The 20867-nt window shown below is 41.9% G+C and overlaps 1 protein-coding gene across 22 annotated transcripts in view; it reads right to left on the reverse strand.

The window, feature by feature from the left end:
• baz2ba (bromodomain adjacent to zinc finger domain, 2Ba) overlaps positions 1-20867 on the reverse strand; it is a 367748-nt gene that overhangs the window by 54794 nt on the left and 292087 nt on the right. For all 22 annotated transcript variants that reach the window (XR_015078191.1, XM_085986373.1, XM_085986365.1 and 19 more), the window contains 7 exons: positions 16815-17069; positions 14890-15104; positions 14733-14807; positions 14107-14350; positions 12725-12787; positions 8399-8543; positions 564-1243 (listed from right to left, as the gene is read on the reverse strand). Coding sequence is in view for 21 of the 22 variants with exons in the window: in XM_085986373.1 (XP_085842499.1) it covers positions 564-1243; positions 8399-8543; positions 12725-12787; positions 14107-14350; positions 14733-14807; positions 14890-15104; positions 16815-17069 (1677 nt within the window). In the remaining variant the exon portion in view is untranslated. The remainder of the gene's footprint in view (positions 1-563; positions 1244-8398; positions 8544-12724; positions 12788-14106; positions 14351-14732; positions 14808-14889; positions 15105-16814; positions 17070-20867) is intronic.

Consider the following 20867-nt stretch of genomic DNA (forward strand, 5'->3'; position numbering starts at 1 on the left):
CACTGTCACATAGGATGCCACTCGTGACTTTGATAAGAACCATTTCGGTACTGTGGCAGGGGCGGAAGCCTGATTGAAAGGATTTAAACATGGAGTTCCGGGATAGATGAGCACGGATTTGGGAAGCGACAACACATTCAAAGGACTTTGGAGAGGAAGGGGAGGTTTGAGATGGGGTGGTAGTTTGCAATAACGGAGGGGGTCAAGGGTTGTTTTTTTTGAGATGGGGTGATGCCAGAAGATTTGAAGGAGAGGGAGACAGTACCTGAGGAGAGAGAACTGTTAACAATATCAGCTTCCTAGTACATCTTTCAGAGGAACATTGGCAAAACTTGCATAACATATCATGAAGAAAATTATAAATGGTACGTGGGGACATACAAGAGGAAAAGTGGATCAATCCCTTCCAATTGTTCTTAGTAATAATAAATTATTTCAATTTCTAAAACAATTAGTTTTGCAACTGAAACACAGAAAATATCTAGATTTGATACTTGAAAAATCTGTAAGTTTAGTTTTTCTGTAATTAAATAACTACATACACAGAAAGAAAAAATTCATACCTGTAGTGCTGATAATGCAAAAGGATTGAGTCCCAGTGGATTCTGCAGGGATCCCGAACCCAAAAGTGGAGATGAGGACGAAGATTGGGAATTAAATTGAGATTGTGCCATTTGTTGTAAGGAGGTTGGAGGCACGTTTGTACAGGTGATGGAAGATTCATCACAAGGCATTCTTGGTAAGAGGCTGAACCACTGTCCACCTTTCTCTGTAAGTACTTTCAGCAACTGGTCATTTTGGAGTAAAGGAGAGTTGTAGAGTTTCCCTGTGCCAGTTATCAGTGGGTTAAAGAGGTTTGCACACGAGTCTATCTTTTCTGAGTTGCCAGATGGAATTGTAAGCTGGGAACTTGAGATGGAGTTCTGAGAGATACAATGACTAGGAGATGACGTTGGAGTGACATTTACTTGGTTCACATTTTGTTTCTGAGTCACAAAATCTGATTCAGGAGGCATTTTAGCTACCTCTAACAACTTACTCAGTTTAGAAAAAGAACCTGGCTTTTGCAAGAACAGGTTAGTGCTACTTCTCCCTTTCGAATCACTTTTGCACAAATCATCACAGTTAGTTGCTGAACAAGAGCTGTTTAATTTCTCTTCAGGTGTCTCAGGAGGCTCTTCTTTAATCTGCAAACTGTTAGCATTTTTTAGTTTTTCTCTCTCTTTCATCATCTCCTCAGAACCTGAAATAACAAACCAGTTTTACTTAAAATCCAACATATTAACATTTTTACATCAAGAATTTAATGTAGTAAAATGGTCAAGTACCATTGTATGCAACACTATCCTTTAAAGCCCAACTTTTGTCTATTATGGACAAAAAAATGCACAAATTACATTTTAAAGAAAAGAAACTGTGAAACATTTACACAAAATGTGAAACAAAGATGTAAACCAACAACCACATGCTTTAAATTTTCACACGACCAAGCTAACATAGTAAACTTAATCATCTCTGACTCAATCACTTCTTAGGCCTCGCAGAAATGGACAGTTCGCTGGCTCAGCTTTATGAGTCATCCAAAATTAGGCTACTTAATTTGAGCCACATATCCTGCTGCACCTACGTGACCACTTACCGGAGATGGCCAAAAGGACCTCAACAGGATTAAGCAATGTAATAGAATCAAGCCAATAACAACTTCTCTGATGGACCTGAATTCTCCAAAAACAAGGTCCAATAAAGAAACGCCAAGGAGAACTGCCCTTTTAGCAAAATTCATACACTTGCACACCAATCAAAAAGTGATCTTCCCCCTACACTTGATGTATAGCTTTGTTCTTTACCGCAACTTCAGTTATTTGACTAGAGAAGACAGAAAGAAGAAACCAAGATAAGCATTGTAATTTTCCCTTGCTCCACTTTCCCCTTCCCCCGCCAAACCAAAAACACTGAACAACACCAAGCAGCATAATTTAGGGGAATGCTGGACAGGAACTTTTGAGTATCTAAGTTCAGATTCATTTAAGACGTTTATTACGTGTGATAAGACACAAGGTCGTTTTGCAGTAAATAAGCAGATTCAGAGGTCAACTGGAAGCACATTGCTCTTAGCAACATCCTGCAATCAATTAGAAGGTATTTCCTGCTGCTGGGAAAGGTCCTCTACAAACAGCAGAAAATGGTTGCTTTCATTTTAAATAAGCATTTCTTTTGGAGTAGATTTTAAGCCACCTGATAGTGCCGGCAGGTGGCCCAGTCCATTTCAAGGGCTGAGCCAGATTAACATATATGAGGCAAGTAGCCCACCTGATGCAGCTTGCCGGCTCTAGGCCAGCGCAGTATCAGGCTGTCTGGAGGCTAACCAGGCCAGGAAAAAGGTGGGGAAGCCCAAGTGGCAGTGACCCACATTATTCTGGTGGAGCTAGGAAAAGCATTCCTGCTCCTCCTGGCCCCACAAAAAAATCATTTTAGCACTTACCTTTTTGGACCTCTTCTGCTGTTCCACCACGTTTAACTGAGCAGAGTGCCAATGGCAGATGCTTGCCCAGTAAGCAATCAATGTTGTTGGTCCTATATACATCATAGCACCTTGATTTACATAGCTAATGAGGCTCTATTTTAACACTTCTACTGCAGCATTTCTGGTGGTTGGAGGGAGTTAAAATTTCCCCCTTTTGTGAAGTATGACACAGAACTGTGCACATGTATCAAAGTGCAGCATCTGTTATGGGTGCATAACAAAACATATGCATTCATATGCAACAGCACAGGTGATCCACTGACACTATTTTAAGAGCAGGGGTTTTCCCTGCTTGTGCCCAACATTCATCACAAAAAAAAAATGAACTGCACATTAATCTCGCTGTTGTCTGTGGGATCTTGCTCTGTGGGATCTTGCTCTGCACAAAAAGCTATTGTGTTCACCTAGAGCACAATGACTACACTTCAAAGTAATTCAATTACGTTTTGGACATTTCTGAGCAATGTGAAAAGTCCCTCCTGGTGTCTTGAGCCTCTTACGTGAGAGCTATAGTAACCAACAAATAAAATGAAAGAATGCCGAAAAACAGTTTCCTCTTCCAGCTGATACAGGGAGGAGCATACCTTTCATTTGTATCACCTCTCAGAGAACCCACTGAGTTAAGGTGAGTTAGTCAGTGCCAATGTAAAGCTCAGTTCTACTATACTATCATGAATGTTGATTTGTGATGGATCAGAGAAACCAAGACCCAACAATGATCAAAGGCTGAGGATGAGTCAACTAGAATTGACCCACACAAAGTAGGTCTCAGTAGGCCAATACAAAAAACACAAAAATAAACCACGTCAGCTAAAAGATTGCACTAGTAACTTTTTGAAATGTTACTAAAGCCGAGCAAACTTTTGAAAAAAAACTTAGGGTGCTAAATTGGATAGCCCCTGAAACGGGTGCGGGAATCACAATGTGTAGATACCGCGCACCCGTTCAATGTAATGCAGGCAGCACGCCATCTTCACAGTAACACGATTTCTGCATGCAGCCACGCTAACCACGCTGTTCATTGGCTGCTCCCATCAACAGGGGGCCCAATATCATTAATTGCTAGAACTACTTCAAGCTAGTCTGCAATTCTTAAAGCGATGGTGCACTGTGTCTGCTGGAGGTGCTGATGTCTTTCTGCTGTGCAACAAATAACAATGGCTGACCATGGAAGAGAGCGTGCACCAAGGTTTTCCGACGCTGCACTGGAGGTCTTGGTGGAGGAAGTAGAATGGAGGAGAGATGTCCTATATTCGCGGGCAGCCAGGAGACCCTCCAGATACACGGTGAGAAGGCAGTGGGAGCAGATAGCCACGGAGGTCTATGCCAGGAGTTTAGCCCCGAGGACCTGGATGCAGTGCCGCAAGAAGTTTAATGACCTCACGTGTGGTCAAGGTCAGTGATCTTCAAATGCCATAACCTACCAACTGCAGCACTAGCCTCAGCTACAGCTCAATGCACCACACCCCTCCTCACTCACCTACCAACAATCTCTTATCAATCAGGGCTCATAACTAACATTCATAGCTTCACCTCACATTCACACACTTAGCACTGTTGCAAGCCTCACACCCACATCTCACAGCTTACACACACTGGCAGCTATTCAACCATGACAACCACATCACCCAAACAGATTTCATGACACTCACTGACACACTTCCTTGTCTCTTACAGGACAAGTTGGTGCACTCCTCAGATAATGAAGCAGTCCATGCCCGCATGTAGCAAGACCTGGATGACATTCAGGCTTGGGCTACTCAACATTCGCGCCACACAAGTGCCAAGCAATGACTATCTCCAACAAGAGAGAGCCTAACCATCGCCCCTTGACATTCAACGGAAGTACCATCGCCAAATCCCCTACCATCAACATCCTGGGGGTCACCATTGATCAGAAACTTAATTAGACCAGCCACATAAATACTGTGGCTACAAGAGCAGGTCAGAGGCTGGGTATTCTGCGGTGAGTGTCTCACCTCCTTTCCACCATCTACAAGGCACAAGTCAGGAGTGTGATGGACTACTCTCCACTTGCCTGGATGAGTGCAGCTGCAATAACACTCAAGAAGCTCAACACCATCCATGACAAAGCAGCCCGCTTGATTGGTACACCATCCACCACCTTAACCATTCACTCCCTCCACCACTGGCGTACCGTGGCTGCAGTGTGTACCATCTATAAGATGCACTGCAGCAACTTGCCAATGCTTCCTCAACAGCACCTCCCAAACCAGCGACCTCTACCACTTAGAAGGACAAGGGCAGCAGGCACATGGGAATACCACCACCTCCAAGTCACATACCATCCTGACTTGGAAGTATATCGCCATTCCTTCATCGTCGCCGAGTCAAAATCCTTGAACTCCCTCCCTAACAGCACTATGGGAGTATCATCACCACAGGGACTGCAACGGTTCAAGGCGGCGGCTCACCACCACCTTCTCAAGGGCAATAAATGCCGGCCTTGCCAGCGATGCTCACATCCCAGGAATGAAAAAAAATAACCGGAAGGGGAGATGCGCGCCTGCATGTTCTAACCCCTATGGAGGAGACGGTGCTGGCCATTATCAGAAGGCCCATTGCTGACACCGGGCCCAGCGGTGTGGCTGAATCCATTGAAGATGATGGTATCCTCATACCTAATTCTCCTCCTCGCATCCCACTTCCCCCTCATCCAACAATCTCTTCTGACTTACAAGCTGCAGACGGTGTAAACATGCACTTCTTATTTTCCCCCTCCCCTCACCTTTTTCATTTCAGATACCCAAGAAGCGCAACCTGGTCAGGCAAAGAAGGAACACCAAGAAGACAGTGATGATGAAGACGCACCGTCACTTGATTTCACACTCGCAGCCACCATCTCAGATACTGACACTGCACGTATCTTAGAGGACAGCACAGAGCCGGGATCCGCACGTGGGGAGACACTGGACACAAGTGCACTGCAGCCAGGGCAAGAGGCAAGGATAGTTCAGGTGCCAGCTCGCCGGAAGGTGAGATCGCTTACGAGTTCTGCTGCAGAGCACTCAGATGAGGACTGCGATGAGCTAAGCTACAGAAGGCAGCTGATGGGCATACACAACGAGATGCTTGGTGCATTGGGAAGCCAACCAGAAAGCCTGTGTTCAATGTCAAGGAGCATGGAGGAGTCCGGCACCAACTTGGCACAGGGCTTTTTACAGAACCTGAAGCTCATCCTTCCCAGCATGGAACTGGTGGCCAACTTCATCAACACATTTGTGGACCCAGCCATGATGCGGCGCCTGATAGCCGATGTCTCAGCTTCCATTGCAGCACAAGCAGTAACCACCAAAAGTCTGAGTGCTGCAGTGGAAGCTCAGACTGCTGTCATCGTGGCTGTGGATTACAGTGGGGCTTGCAGGGTGCCACAGCAGTCCAGCAATCTGTCCTCCAACAGATTACTAGGATTACTGAAGCGCCGCCCCGGGGGAGTGGCAGTGGCTCCAGAGAGCACAAACCTGCTGTCCTTTCTCGTTCGTGCTCCCCCCCCTGCCACGCCGCCAGTGCCCTTGCTGTTGCCGGTCAGCCAGCCCAGACTGCAGCCGCCCATGCCAAGATGGTACAGTCTGCAGATGGGCCTTCTAGGCCCAGAGCTGCTTGAGGTCATCCTCCAAGACCATCTGCAGTGTCCTCCATTGAAAGTCAGCAGACTTCCACCAGCCATGCTGCAGCCACTGGGGTAGCACTTTGTAGGAGCACCAGGACAGGCAAAGGAAGACAGACACTAAAGGAATGCACAAGGGTGATTAGTTTAAGTTTATATGCAATATGGCATGATTGAATTCATAAATTTGGTTTGCAATGTTTATATTGTGCTGGCTTTTATTTTGGCATTGTGACCAAGAGGACGATGAGATGGTCAGTGACAAAGGGAAGATTAATGACTGTGGGACTGTTGGTGAATGGGGAATTGGGGCTGAGGTTACTGGTATCACACTTGAATTAGTTCTTCATGTACAGCCCGTGCCGAAAGGGGCTGTCTAGGTTGCATCTTCCATTCTTCTTCCACCTATTCTTCCTCCTCGTCCCTCTTCTAGCAGCTTGTCCTGCTCTGCGTGACTCATCCTCCCAGTTGTGTTCAATTCCAAGAGGAAGGCCTACTAGTGCACCCATGTCTGGAAGCAACTGGTTTGTGCAGAAGCCTTGGAGTCAGCAAAAAACAGTCGCTACCAAGCCCAATTCCTTGACCTTAATGTCTACAAAGAATATGTATTATTAAAGACTATTTATAATGCAGCATTAACAACCAAAAGGGCAAATGTTTCCTTGTGTAAGTAGAAATAATCAAGGCTGTTAGCAACAACAGAACATTGAATGTGTGATTCCAAATAAGCCCTCATCTACAATGAAATGGGGAAGATCACCTGACTGAAGTACAAGGACACAAATCATCTTAAGTAAAAAGAATGCCCAATCTCTTCTCATCCACCTCTCATTCCCTAGGAATAAGATGATGGCAATTGCTATTTGTACGTGCTAACTGAATGAATGAAAGGCAATTATGACATTGAAAGAAGAACATTACTCTAGATTTGTCTATTTTTAAAAATTTTATGACACTGAAAAGTGTCAGCTTGGCTCAGGGTATCGAACCTTGGAGTTGGAAGATGGTAGGTTTAAGCCTTGCTCCTGGACTTCAGTATGTAAAATGTAGTAATGTTGCAGGTGCCATCCTTCCATGAGATTCTAAACTAATGCCCCACATGCCTGACCCAGTGAATCAGGTTGATGTTAATAGGAGCAACCTAGAAGTGATCCTACTGCAATGGTATCTAAAATTTAACCAACATTTCTCCCTCAAACACCGCCACTAAAAACAGATTAACTAGTTATTAATTTAATTGTGTTGTTTGTGGGATCTTGCTCTGTGCAATATGGCTGTTGCATGTTCTTACGTAACAACCATCAGTGCATTTGAAAATAATTAATTGTATGTGAAATACATTGAGATGTTTCAAAGATGTGATATGGCTCTATAAAAATCTTGTTTATTTTTAAAAAGAAAAAAAGTTTGATAACCTTTTTGTATGCAAAGTATTAAACAGTTCAGTAAAATCAAATTTACTTTTTTTTTCCAAAGTAGCATGCTTCAACGAGCATTACTGTGTAAATAGTTTACAATGGACTGAGGGACAACTACCTCATTTTGGTGCTATAAATGCACTTTATTTCCTGGTACATTCATGACTCAACAATTCCAAGAATTTGTTAAATAAATTTTATGAGTTTTTTTGTTCCAAATTCTATTTAAAGAATCAAAATGGAAGGGGTTTTCAAATGAAATATTTCTGTGAGGTCAAAATGGCTTATCAAGAAATATGATTAAAAATGCGTTTAATTAGGCTGCCGAAGTGGCACTGCATGTTGGAACACGTCCGATCTGCTAACTTGCTCAGCTTGACATTTAAATCATAGGAATGCACTGAGCGGAGGTTAAACAGCTTGCTATGGCAGTGGGGTGGGGGGGGTGAAACAAAGTCCAAAGAAAGAGAGACAAGCTGCCCTTACCATGTCATGTTGCATACCTTTTGGCATCTGACCAAAAAGGTGTATGGAGAATGATCTAGCCATTCTCTGATGACTTGGAAGGATCTATTAATGGAAGAAACTGGGCAGAAAAAGCCACGGGTGCATGCCCTTCATCAAAGCAAAAGTATCCTCGTTAAAAAAACACTTAATTGCCCCCTTTCTATCTGCAACAAGATTAGAGGTTTCTCTAATTTATCATCTTAGTTTGATTATAAACATGTTAAATTGACAAAGATTTTAGATACCATTGCAATAAGATTACTTCTAGGGACCCTGAGCAGGTTTTAGACATGTAGTGAAAAGAAGCTTGCAACACTTTACCTTCCGCACTTTCCATGCCTTCAACAAACACACCTCCACACTGGGGAAGTACCCAGTAGCGTCGTTTGTAGCGATCCTGGCCAAATGTCATGGCACGCAATGAATGAGAGGCCTCAAAGAGCTTCTTACGGTACTGGCTTTGTTGCTGTTGGGATAAAACATCTATAGTCAGACAATGATATTCATCTTTGCAAACATATTTCTGAAGTATTGAACATGACTTGGAAGAAGAAACATTTCACTGCTACATTACATTACAAACATATTTCACAGTAAACAGAAATGACATGATTCTGACCAGTACAAAGTACAAACTGCTACAGTGAAACAAAGTGTAAAATATACTGTCCTGATCAGTTAGGTCTCTGGAGTGCAATAGATTTGCACCACCACAACTTGAATTTCTATTGCATCATCAACACAAAAAAATTCCAGGGACACAGATGTACAGGGGGAAAATGTATATTGATTAAAAGGAGGTGGTATTAGGAGAGGTGACTAAAATCTTGACCAAAGAGATGGGTTTTAATGAAGGTCTTAAAAAAGGAGAAGGAGGTGGAGATGCAGAGGGGTTTAAGAAAGGAATTCCAAACCTTTGGGCTTAGACAGCTGAAGTTACAGCTGGCAACAGTGGTGCAAAGGGAAGGAGGGATACGCAAGAGGCCGAAGTCAGAAACAGAGCTTGCTGACGTGCGTGTGTGTGTCAAGAGTAAAATTCCTGTCGTCCTACAGCGACCCCCATAGTCTATTTCACTTACAACAAGGCAGTTCAGAATACACTGTGTGGAAAATAAATATCCTGTCCCAGTAGAAAACCTAACCTATAAAACATTTTGTGATAGAGGCATCTGCTCTTATCCATCCTGACATTACATTTGATCAGCTGCTTCAACTCTCAAATACTGTTAAAACGGAAGAGTCAAAAGATCAATGCTGTGAATTATTTAAATACAATTCAAATAGGTATTATTCCTTTTTGAAAGAATTTACAACAAAACCACAGCTATGCAGTCAAGAAACGAAATAAAAGTTAAGATTTCTTTGTGACTTATTCCATAGAAATATCACAATGATACACCAGTTATACTAAATACAGAGCTGTATTCTTACAGGTTTGCCAAATGATAATTTAGCCAGTAACAGTCACAGCCTAGAACGACACAAAAATGCCCTAAAAAGTATTACAAATCACATTCACCACTTGTGCAGCTATGCATTCTACTTAGTTATTTGTCACCCCTCATCTGGCTTAATAGGAAGATTGTTTCATCAATAATCACTGGCCTGGAATTTGCGGTTGTAATGATGGCAAAAAGGTCAACGTTCGCGGTCATTACAACTGCAAATCTGACAGCAACTTCTGGAGTACGTACATGTGCAGTTAAATGTGGAAATCCAGAAGTTGCCGTCAATCATTCCCTGCTCCTCCAGAGGAAGAGCCGACAATTGAAATCACTGAACTGACGAAAACTTCCCCTTTTACACTGGAATATCACTATTGAAACCCCCGCCCCCCCCCGAAAAAGTTAAATCTTGTTGAATGAGGTGTAACTGGATTTTTAATGGTGCACGGAGATATAATTACTGCTGAACAACCGTCTGACCCTGAAAAACTATTTTTTATTTGTGGAATGTCAAATTTTTCCATTATGATAAAAAGTCCATGGTTTTTAATATAATTTTTTTTAAAGTTTGGTTATGATATTTCAGCTTCTAAAAATCCCATGTGTATGTCCCAATCTTTATTTTGCTCTCTGTAAAATGATTAAAAAAATGAAGGAAAATCAGTGCATTTTACTTCTTGGATTGCTGTGTGGGAATCCTTCAATGTGATTGGCTGCTTAACCAGCTTGATGACATCACTGTTGCGAGATGCTGGCGATCCCCTAGACTTGGCGTCAGATTCAAATTAACGTCGGGAGAGGTGAAATCGATGCCACAGAGATCGCTAGATCTTTGTGGCCAGCTTTCTTCGAGGTCAGCGGCGAGCACCATCATTTTGCCACTGACTGCAAAAAATGAGGCCATTAGAATGAACTGTAGGCCAGAATATCTGTCCTGCTTTGCCTCTGGAGACAATTAGAGGCTGACTGAATAAAAAGATACATTGGGAGTTTGCGTAAACTATCCAGCAAGCAACACCATTATGAATAATATACAAAAATAAATAGTCATTTGACAGAAGTAGCTCTATCTAGCTGAGGACGGTTTTTATCTCCTTCCCAGGATACACCAACAGGAGTGTCCCTGAACGACTAATTGTCGCAGCCTGTCCCACTAAACTGGCTTCCTGTTTTCTTGACTATTCTTTTTCCCATGTCCAATCTCTACCCACCTACATTTATGACTCTTCTGCATCATCTCCTTTCCACCACAGATATATACAGTCTATCTACACCTCTGCCCTTCACTAGGACGGTCTCAGACCCTCTGCTTCTTCCTTGAACAACAACCCTAACTAGTCCCCATCAACAAAACGTTTCTCTGCCTGGCTGATCTTGAACAATGTTTATTTTAAATCCACTCAATTCCTCCAGGAGAAGAGAGTCACTATGAGAACTCGCATGGGTCAGAGCCAAGCCTATCCTTTTGAAGGATATGTGGGATACTTTTAGTTCTAATCCTACTCAGACTCCATCCTGACCTCTTTCTCTATTACAAGGATCACTGTGCTGGTTCCTGCTTTTGCTCTGGTCTTCAGAATGTCTTAACTATGCTTCTAATTTCACCCCATCCCTATCTTTACATGGTCTATCTGTAATAATTTCCGTCTCTCTCAATCTCTGGCAATCAAAGCCCAGTGATCCCCAGAATTATCTGATATGTGCTTCTTCTCATTCTGCTTCTTGTAACAACACCATCCCTTTTTCCAAGTTTCTCAGTCTCCATCACATCTGATTACTCCGCTTTCGAACCAGCACTTCTGAAATATCCTCCTTTATTCTCAGACACTTTCCTCAGACAATGGATAACAGGGTACTTGACCATGTCTGTCCCACTGTTCATGGCTCTCCCCTCACTCCCTTCCCCATCTCTAACAAAGATAACAAGATTACCCTTGTCCTCACCCATCCCAACAGTTTTTCTATTTGCCAGATTATCTTAAGATATTTCTCCTTACATGATCCCATCAGTGAGCACATTTCACCTTTCCTTCCCTCTTTTCAGAAGGACCATTCCCTCTAGATACCCTTGCTCATTCTTCCCCTACCCTAACATTCAGCTTCTTTCCCCCCAGCACTTTCCCATTCAACTGCAGCAGTATCTAGAACCCCAAATACTTCTGAGAGACAGGAATTCATGTGTACTTCCCCAATGTAATCTACTGTATTCCCTGCTCACTATGTAGTCTCCTCTACATTGGGATGGCAAAATGCAGATTAGGTGCCCACTTTGTCAAACACCTCCATCTATCTATAAGTATATAATCCTGAAGTTACATGTGGCTCACCCAAGGATGAAGGACAGGCCAAATGTCCTCTTCTCATGACATGCTCAATAAGATACTGTAGAAGGTTAGCTTTTTTTGCCAGAAGACACCAACCAACTCTAAAATGGATGGGAATGCTCTGAAGATTTGAGTATATTGAAAAACATTCACCATACACTTAAATATATAATAGCTTCATAAAGCACATATCTAAATGTATGCTTACATCTACAAACGCTTCATAAATTATGTAGGTGAATGCACTTCTTTGAGAATTAAGAATAAAAAAAAAAGCATCGTCAGTCAGATTGAAAGTAAACTCAGGGATTTCCAAGAATACGTAACTGTAGGTTTCTCAAAAATGTCTTTAAAACACTGTAAAGTTTGCCTATTTTTCTTAAGTGAAGTGCTAATACAATGAACATTAATGTTTAGAATGTCAATAATGAAGGTTGCGTGTTTGCTTTTACCAAACTATTAAGAAATTAGCTATTCAAACATTTCATGTCAGCTGCATCACCAGAAAACTGCATTTTAAATAGAGCAACTGAATGACATGTAGAGTTGTTGCTACTCAGTTCATAAATGCAACGTGTCAAATTTATTAATTTACTTTGACTCAACTCAGAACAAAACAGATTGTTAGAAAATATTCAGTAACTCTGTAAACAGTGTGCTAGATTTTGTGTTCCTAACCCTCTTCCCTCTCCTTCAAAATGTGCTTGATAGATACAGAACAGAAACATGCAGCTCAGATAATTTAATCCTGACTGAAGAATGACAGCACAAAGGCAAGAAATCAGAGGTTTTTTCTCTGAAGGAGAAGAAAACGATGATCTAAAAATACTGAATGCTGGTTGAACCAAACTACAGTTTGGAAGCAAAAAAACTTCTACCTTGCTCAATTTTTCAATCTGTTTCTCCAATTCCTCCACACTAGTTGACTGTTCTCCATCGTCCTAAAAAGAAAGCCCAGAGAGCTGTAATTATGAGCAAGTATATGTGACATCTATCAACACCCAAGATCAACCGAGAAAATTCTACAGGGCAGAGGACCATTTCCATTTTCCACAAATGCATTTATTAGTTCAATCAGTGCACAGGATCAAATATCATGATTTATTACTGTCCCTTGTCCACACTTCACAATTGTTGACAGAAATCTTGTGCAAATGCATATTTGATCTTTAAAGAAATATATACTCTAGGTAACATGTTAAAATGAAAACACACAAAAGGGCTGCTTGATTTAAAAAAAAGGTTCTCAAGTCCCTCGAATACTGTTTTCCCTTTCTCATTGCAAAAACATTTAATTGCAAGGTGTGCTACATGTCCAATTACCTTACCATGCCAAATTATCGTACCCAATGAGTGCCAGTGACTAGCATACTATTTCCCATGACTTCCATCAGCAGAAATTTGATATTGATGCAATGGCATGGTATATTGGCATTTGACTTTGATAAAGCACACTAATAGCATCTGGATGATCTGCATGGAACTATTTTTATTTTTAAAGCAACAAATATTGAACATTTCAAGGGCCAGGAAGCAGAACCATTTTAAAGTGCTCTACAATGTAAACAATATAATTTCCAGTATATATGAAGTATCCCAAGAGAAAAATTGATGGAGTGAGTCTGTGATGCACCATATGTCATGTATGTCCCTCCTCATGCATAGTACAACTCCCCAATCACAACAGCTTGCATTTACACAGAGACTTTAAGAAAGAAATGTCCAAGATGTTTCACAAATAGCAGTAAGGAAAATTGATGTCAAACCAGGAAGGTAGAGATTAGGAGGGATGACTAAAAGCTTGGTCAACAAACCATATGTTATCGCAAATGCACAGAATGACTGCATCTCAATTAACTGAGTGCGTATACTAGCTATAATGCAAAATAATTTTACTCACATCATCTCATTGCCATTTTACCCTGGATCTTGATGTCCAATTAGGATTGTACCAAATCAAATTAGGGAGTAGTACAGTACTAGATATATCCACTCTCTTTATTGGTCACCTACACATAATCATGCCTGCATGTATTTGCAGAGTTCATTGTTAGCTGACCAGAAAATACTGCAGAGCCAGTGTAATTTGGATCTGCCAGTTTCATATCACCAAGGAAGTACCAGTTTCAAATTGATAACCAAAGTATAATGCCTCCATTAGCAACCAACAAAACCTGAACTCAGGACTCAAGTGTTAACAAAACAGAGTCTTCGCCAATAGTCTCAACTACATTTTCAAAATAAGCACTGGTTAAATTACCTCATCTTCGGCAATTTCCATTTTCTTTGCTTTCTTTTCTTCATCTTTATCCTCCTCATCATCCTCATCATCCCCCTGATCATCACTGTCATCATCATCGTCGTCGTCATCATCACTGTCCCCACATTTTCGTTTTCTCTTTCGGCCAGGAGTGGGCGTGCCTAATAACCGATGCTCTCCATTGCTATCAGCACTGCCAATAGTCTCCTTCTTACCAGTTCGTTTAGCATGAATAATTTTAAGCCTAGGAACAGTTAAAAAGTATGTCAGCATTCTTTAAAACCAGAGCATTGTATCAGGATCTGTGGCAGTTCACAAGAAGTGTGTTCAACAAAAGATTTAAGGGGAAAAATATCATAGAATTTTATAATCTCCTTTCTGCATAAAATATGACAAATTTAATCCAGTCAATACAATGTACATAAACATCATTATTCAGCCACACCTTTTTATTGAAACAGGGGGAGGGGGTAGTAATAGCACTAAATAATTTATGGTGGAGAAAACTTCCTAACTACACACTTAAAAAATGTTTAAGATCCAGTAATATTTCAAATTAAAATGGAAATGGTGATAAATTAGTTCAATTTGTGCTCAAGTCCAAGGAAGGACAATATGTAACTTACTTCCGAAGTTTGCCTTCCACAATCCATTTGTCTCTTCTCAGATTGGACATGTGGTCAATGTTTTTATCAATTTCACTAGAAGAAATACAATGCAAATTAGCAGTAGTCCCATTATAAAATGCACATTTTGTATGAAATTTCAAGTTAAAACACTTACTTTACCACAACCTTGCTGCATGCAAGTTCATTAACCAAGAATGCAAGTACAGAAGCTTTTTGAACTGGAGTGTGTGCCTGGAAAGGCTTTGTGTTTAAACTTTCTGTAAGTTCCGTTTGTCCATTGTGGGCCTCCATGTAGATCTGCAAAATCTCTGAAACAGTGTCCTTGTTGATCCTGACATTGGTCACATGGTCTCCAAGAAAAGTCCGCGCCTGAGAAACAAAATATTTTGTTAAAAATTAAAATAAATTACTATTACTTAACTGGTAGCATCTCCATTCATGAAATACAGGAATCCTTGTGTACTACAGGAGTTTACCCCAGTACCCAAGTCAAAAGTCTACGTCTAGATCGAAAGAAAATGATGTCTTTGTTATTTTATATATCGAGGAAGCATTGTATTATGTTACATTGTTCATTCATCTGTCTTAAGTAAATTAAACTATCTGTTTAAAGTCTAGTCTTGGTCTACCAAGAGTGCCTATCCAGTCTGCCTTTTGAAAAGAGCAGAATCACATGGTGATTCCAGAAGCTGGTGTACATCGTAGGGGTTCTCGGTTACAACCCCTGGGTTTCGTCACCATTTATCTGGACCGTGGGCAGAAAAGGATGCACTCCAGATCATAGCGGACATGAGATCTGCTTACAGAAATGGCGGCTGAGGCTGAACCCAAGAAAATATATAGCATTCATACCCAAAAATGTGACGGACACATTCTTTCAAGATATTTTTGAGATTAGTAACATTGCCTGCATGATCCTCTCTTCTTTCACCATATAAAGGCCCACGGTTAATGTGTCAGTTCTTTTTTCAGAACAATTCACAATGACATTCAGTATAATTTGAAAAATAAATGTTCTTTTTTGTAAATCAGAAAGACTTCTACTAAAGTACTCATCTTCCACTGGCAAGCCAGGATTAGCTGCAGTACTGTTATACATCTCTAGTGTCAAATCAATGATATTACAAACTACCCAATTAAAATACTCAGATTGAATGAAAATCTGTAATGTCTTCAATATGCTATGTGCATGGACAGAAAAAAAAGGGTCGCCATATTTCCAACTGGTATCCTATGGGCTTATGAGTATAGCAGCATTGGGTTTGTTAAAAGAAACGGTGAAGGGAAGTGCATGGAGATTAGTTTAGCACTCTAAAACAGGATTTTTTTTATTGGCAGCAAGGTGAAAGGAACTTTAGAGAAGTTAATGATGCAGGTTGGAATTAAAGAAAACTGTTGGCTTCTTAGTCAAGTAAGCAGGTCTAAATCTGTATGCTTAACATTGGTTTTAAATGGAGACTTTAAAGCAGGGTGGTTAATTTACAAGGCTGTATCATGTTTAATAAATGTCATAATTCATTATTATCCAAAATTACATTATTTAAAACAAAGTACTTAAGGCTAAAGACAAAGAAAAGCCTGACACTATTTCAAATTACAGCAATATATACTCCAGTCCTCGAACAGATTTCGCTCTACTGCATAGATGATGAATCTGAGCCATGTTCAGTATTCAGAATTTCTCGCACACACACATTCTTAAAAGATAATGAGCGCAACTGCTTAATGTAAATTTTGATCTAACTGCTCAATTTCTGAGAATTAATTGGTAATTTGAGCATTCAAGAGTGCAAAATCTTTTCAGGCTTTGTTGTTAAAATTATCTAGTATCCATCTTTGTATGTGGACTGGTTCATTGGATGATGGTGAGCTGAATCGATAATGACAGGTGAATCAACCTTTGTCTTAATCAATAAGCTAGTCCACTGATCGTGTAAAACAGTAATAAAACATATAATATAAAGAAACTTTTGAAGACTGTCATTTTAAAAGGAAATCAACTACTCATGAACAATAATCTGTTATTTGGATTATTTTAAGGGTGTAATCAATTAAAAATAAATAAAGTGGATGTCATACCTTGTATCCTGGCGGTAGTCCTGGGTCATGGACAGCAGCAGCCAATAGTCTCACTAACAAATCCTGGATTTCTCCCATGCTGTCACCAACATTAAGCAGTCCTTCTTGAAGTACATTCAAAGTTGGGACATCAATACTTAAATCAAAGCCAAGAACCTTACCAAAGTTGTGGAGGAACTGTACTACCATAAGGCAGTCAGCAAAGGCACCCCCAGGCAGTACAAGACCAGGAATGGGGTAAAACTCTGGTAGGGCCTAACAGCAGACAAGAAAAAATAATTAGTGCACGGAAATATTTCTTTGAAGAATAATTAGCCATATGATGGTTTACTTTATAATTTATTAGACCACAATGGTGCCATTCCCCAAGCAATATTAGCTTACACATGCCAATTTGACAAAGTTCTCTTCCAAAAATTTAAGATTTTGTCTCAGCATGATTTCCTATTAAAAGATACATTTAGAAATATTGCAGCCAACTCATAGGTTATTGAAAGTTAAGTTGAATTGTATCTTCAATTTTTTTTAAAGAAAAAAACACAAGAGGGGTCGCTCAACATCAAAAACCAAGCTGATAAAGAATTACGATAAACTTGGGACATTTTTTTACCTCCGCAGTCATTGCTATAGTATATTCCTTTTATTTCTGTTGGTTCCCTGAAGCAGAACCTCTGTCACCTCACACAAAAGTTTTGGTCAGATCGTGTAACTAGAATTGGTCTCCCACATGATCATTTGTAACTAATGCCTCCATTGAATCATCCTCACAGCAATTAGTCATTTGTTTTCCTGACTTTCTCGAATAGAAAATTTTCCTTCCCTGCTCATTCAAATGGAACAGAATCATAGAATCTTATAGCACAGAAGGAGACCATTCGGCCCATCGTGTCTGTGCTGGCTCTTTGAAAGAGCAGTCATGCTTAGTCCCACACCCCCGCTTTTTGTCCGTAACCCTGTAAGTTCCTCATCATCAAGTATCTGTCCAGCTCCCTTTTAAAATTATTTATAGAATCAGCTTCCACCGCCTTTTCAGGTAGAGCGTTCCAGATCCCAACAAGTCTGAATGAAAAATTTTTCCTCTAGATCTTTTTCCAATGATTTTGGATCTCTGACCTCTAGTTATTGACCTACTCGCCAGAGGGAATACTTTTTCCCTATTTACTCTATCAAAACCTCTCATCATCTTGAAAACCTCTATTAGGTCACCTCTTAACCTTCTCTGTTCCAAAGGAGAACAGTCATAACTTTTCCAAACTCTCCTCATATTGAGGTCCCTCATCCCTGGTAACATCCTGCTAAACCTCCTCTGTACCCTTTTTCTAAGGCCTTTACATCTTTCCTGAAGTGTGGTGCCCAGAATTGTCCACAATACTCCAGCTGAGGCCTAACCTGTGATTTATAAAGTTAAAGCATGATCTCTTTGCTTTTTATATTCTATTCCTCCATTTGTAAACCCAAGTAACCCATATGCTTTTTTAACCAGTTTATCAACTTGCCCTGCCACCTTTAAGGATTTGTGTATATGGACTCCAAGGTCTCTCTGCTCATCTACACTTTTCAAAATTGTGCCATTTATAGTATTTTCCATATTAGTCCTCCCAAAGTGCATCACTTCACACTTCTCTGCATTAAACTCCATCTGCCATATTTCTGCCCATTTCAGCATCCTGCCCGTGTCACCCTGAAACCTATAACTATCCTCATCATGATCTACTACTCTGCCAAGTTTCATATAATTACATGATTTAGGTGAAATTGGGAGAAACTGCATGACGAGGTGAATGCTTCAAACCATAAAGTCTATGGGCTGGATTTTAATTCAGGGGCGGTCTGGGGTCGTGTAATCCGCATTTCATGTTATCCACCCGAATCTAAATCGATGTGGGAGATTGATGCGATTTTAACTTAATTGGCCAATTGAGTTCCAACGTGTGGGAACCCATGGCAAATGAGTTTTTCCAGTCTGAAAGTCGCCTCCAATGACGTCATCATTGCTGCTGCATTTAAGGTCTGCAACAAGCCTTGCTTCTTCTGCAGACTGCCAACCTATTGGCCTTTCATGCTACAGGGACCTGGAGGAAGAATGACCAGCGAGAGACCTAGGTCTGCTCCGAGGTTTGATGACGTTGCCTTGAAGGCTTTAGTTGAGGGAGCAAGAGCTCATGAAGAGGTGCTCTTCCCTTCTTCAGGGAGGAAGAAGCCTCCGCAGCAGACCAAGGCTGTGTGGATCCAGGTGGCAGACTAGGTCAACTCATTATCAGTAACCCACAGAACCTGGATTCAATGCAGGAAGAGATTTCATGACCTTCTGCGCACTGGAAAAGTGAGTACGAATTTCCCATCACCCTCAATCTGATCCCCATTGCCTTTCCTCACCAGCACTCCGCTTTAGCAATCTCTTCCTCCACATCCCACTTGACACTGACATCTGTGCACCCTTACCCATTCCCTCTCTCTCTATGATCACATTCACCTAACTATTTGACTATGCAGCCCTCACACACCCCATCACTGTGATGCTATGAAAACAACTGACAACACACAGGGAGGGCCCTTGGTCTTGCCACCTCACTCCATCTTTGTCTCCTTCTAAGTATCTATGCTATGGAATCGCTACACTCACTCCTTCATTCTCACTCAACCTCCACTTGTCTCCCTCATTGCATGAAAAGAGAGCTCACAATAAGCGAGAAAGAGCGAGGACAGGAGGAGGGCCAGCCTCAGTAGCCCACCTCACCCCCTGGGAGGAGGCGGTCCTGGAAATCGTAGGAGTGGAGGAAGATGCGCAAGTGGGGGACGGACAGAGGGGTGCATCACAGCAAGCTGGTGACAGAATAGTTTTCCATCTCTCTCATTGACATTGCATGAGTCGCTGATAATGATTCTGAAGCTCTAACAGATGGACTAATCATCATCTGCAATGTGCATGTAACCTTGGCATCACATCTCTGACTCTTTCCTTTACTCCCCCACAGGACCATCGCAAGCACCCGTCCCCACTAGCCAGGACGAAGAGCCTGTACATCAAGACTCTTCAGAGGAAGCTGCAACCTCTGAAGGCGCAGCGTCAGCAGAATTAAGCGCACCCAGCACCAGCGCAGACACTCACACCTCAGTGGGACCTTCGTGACGTAGAGTAGTGTTGTCACCTGGTGTATCACGGCTCACAAGTGAGCATCAGCAGATTTTGGAGACAGGGACAGCAGTGGAGAGTCCTAGTCGGAGGGCGCAGGACTCTGCCAGCTCGGCTCAGCTGCATGTCGACCCTCTGCCTCTGGGTCCATCCATAATATCAGCGTTGCTGGAACTCCAGGAACAGATGCAGGAGTATCTGGCAGGTTTTGTCTCCAGGGTCGCTGTGAGTGTGGAGCGAATGGAGGAGTCCATAGCGAACATGAGCAGAGCCTTTGTGGAGTCATTGGTGCATGAACGCATCACCATGGAAAGGATGGCAACCTCCATGGAGGCGATAAGTCACCAGAGTGCAGAAAACATGGTGAGTGTTCTAAATAGAATGACATCTCTGGAGGAGTGATGGTCATCTACTGAACATAGAAACCAGACCTTCATGGAAGTCCTTCTGAGTAGGACTGCCAGTGCAGATACAGGTCCCCATGGCCCCCCTGATGTGCAGCAAGGTGCTCTCAAGCCACTTGCAAGCACCGAGGGGGACCTGACCCACGAGAGGGAAGTTGGTGGCAGACATCAAGGAAGTGGGGGCTCCTCTCCAAGCGCTCACACTTCCGTGCCACTGCAGAGCCCTCGGTCAGAGCCCCACCAGAGTCCACACCCAACTGAGATCGGCGTCTCAACCCCTGCACAGCCGCAGGAGCAGCAGACTGTTGCCGAGCCCTCAGGTTCGCAACCCCAGAGGACGCCCGCCAAAGGTGTCGAGACAGGGGCAGCAGGAAAGTGAGCAAGGGGCCTCCACATCTGCTGAAGCCACAGGGGAAGCACCACGTAGGAGCACGCGTAAGAGAAAGATACTGCACAAATAGTCACAAGGGTAGTCACTTGGGTGAAATTTGATGTTTTCTGTGGAAAAAGCCATCA

This window comes from Somniosus microcephalus, chromosome 4, assembly GCF_052327205.1.
Source record: "Somniosus microcephalus isolate GS21.2 chromosome 4, FLI_Smic_1.0, whole genome shotgun sequence".
Taxonomy (NCBI): Eukaryota; Metazoa; Chordata; class Chondrichthyes; order Squaliformes; family Somniosidae; genus Somniosus; species Somniosus microcephalus.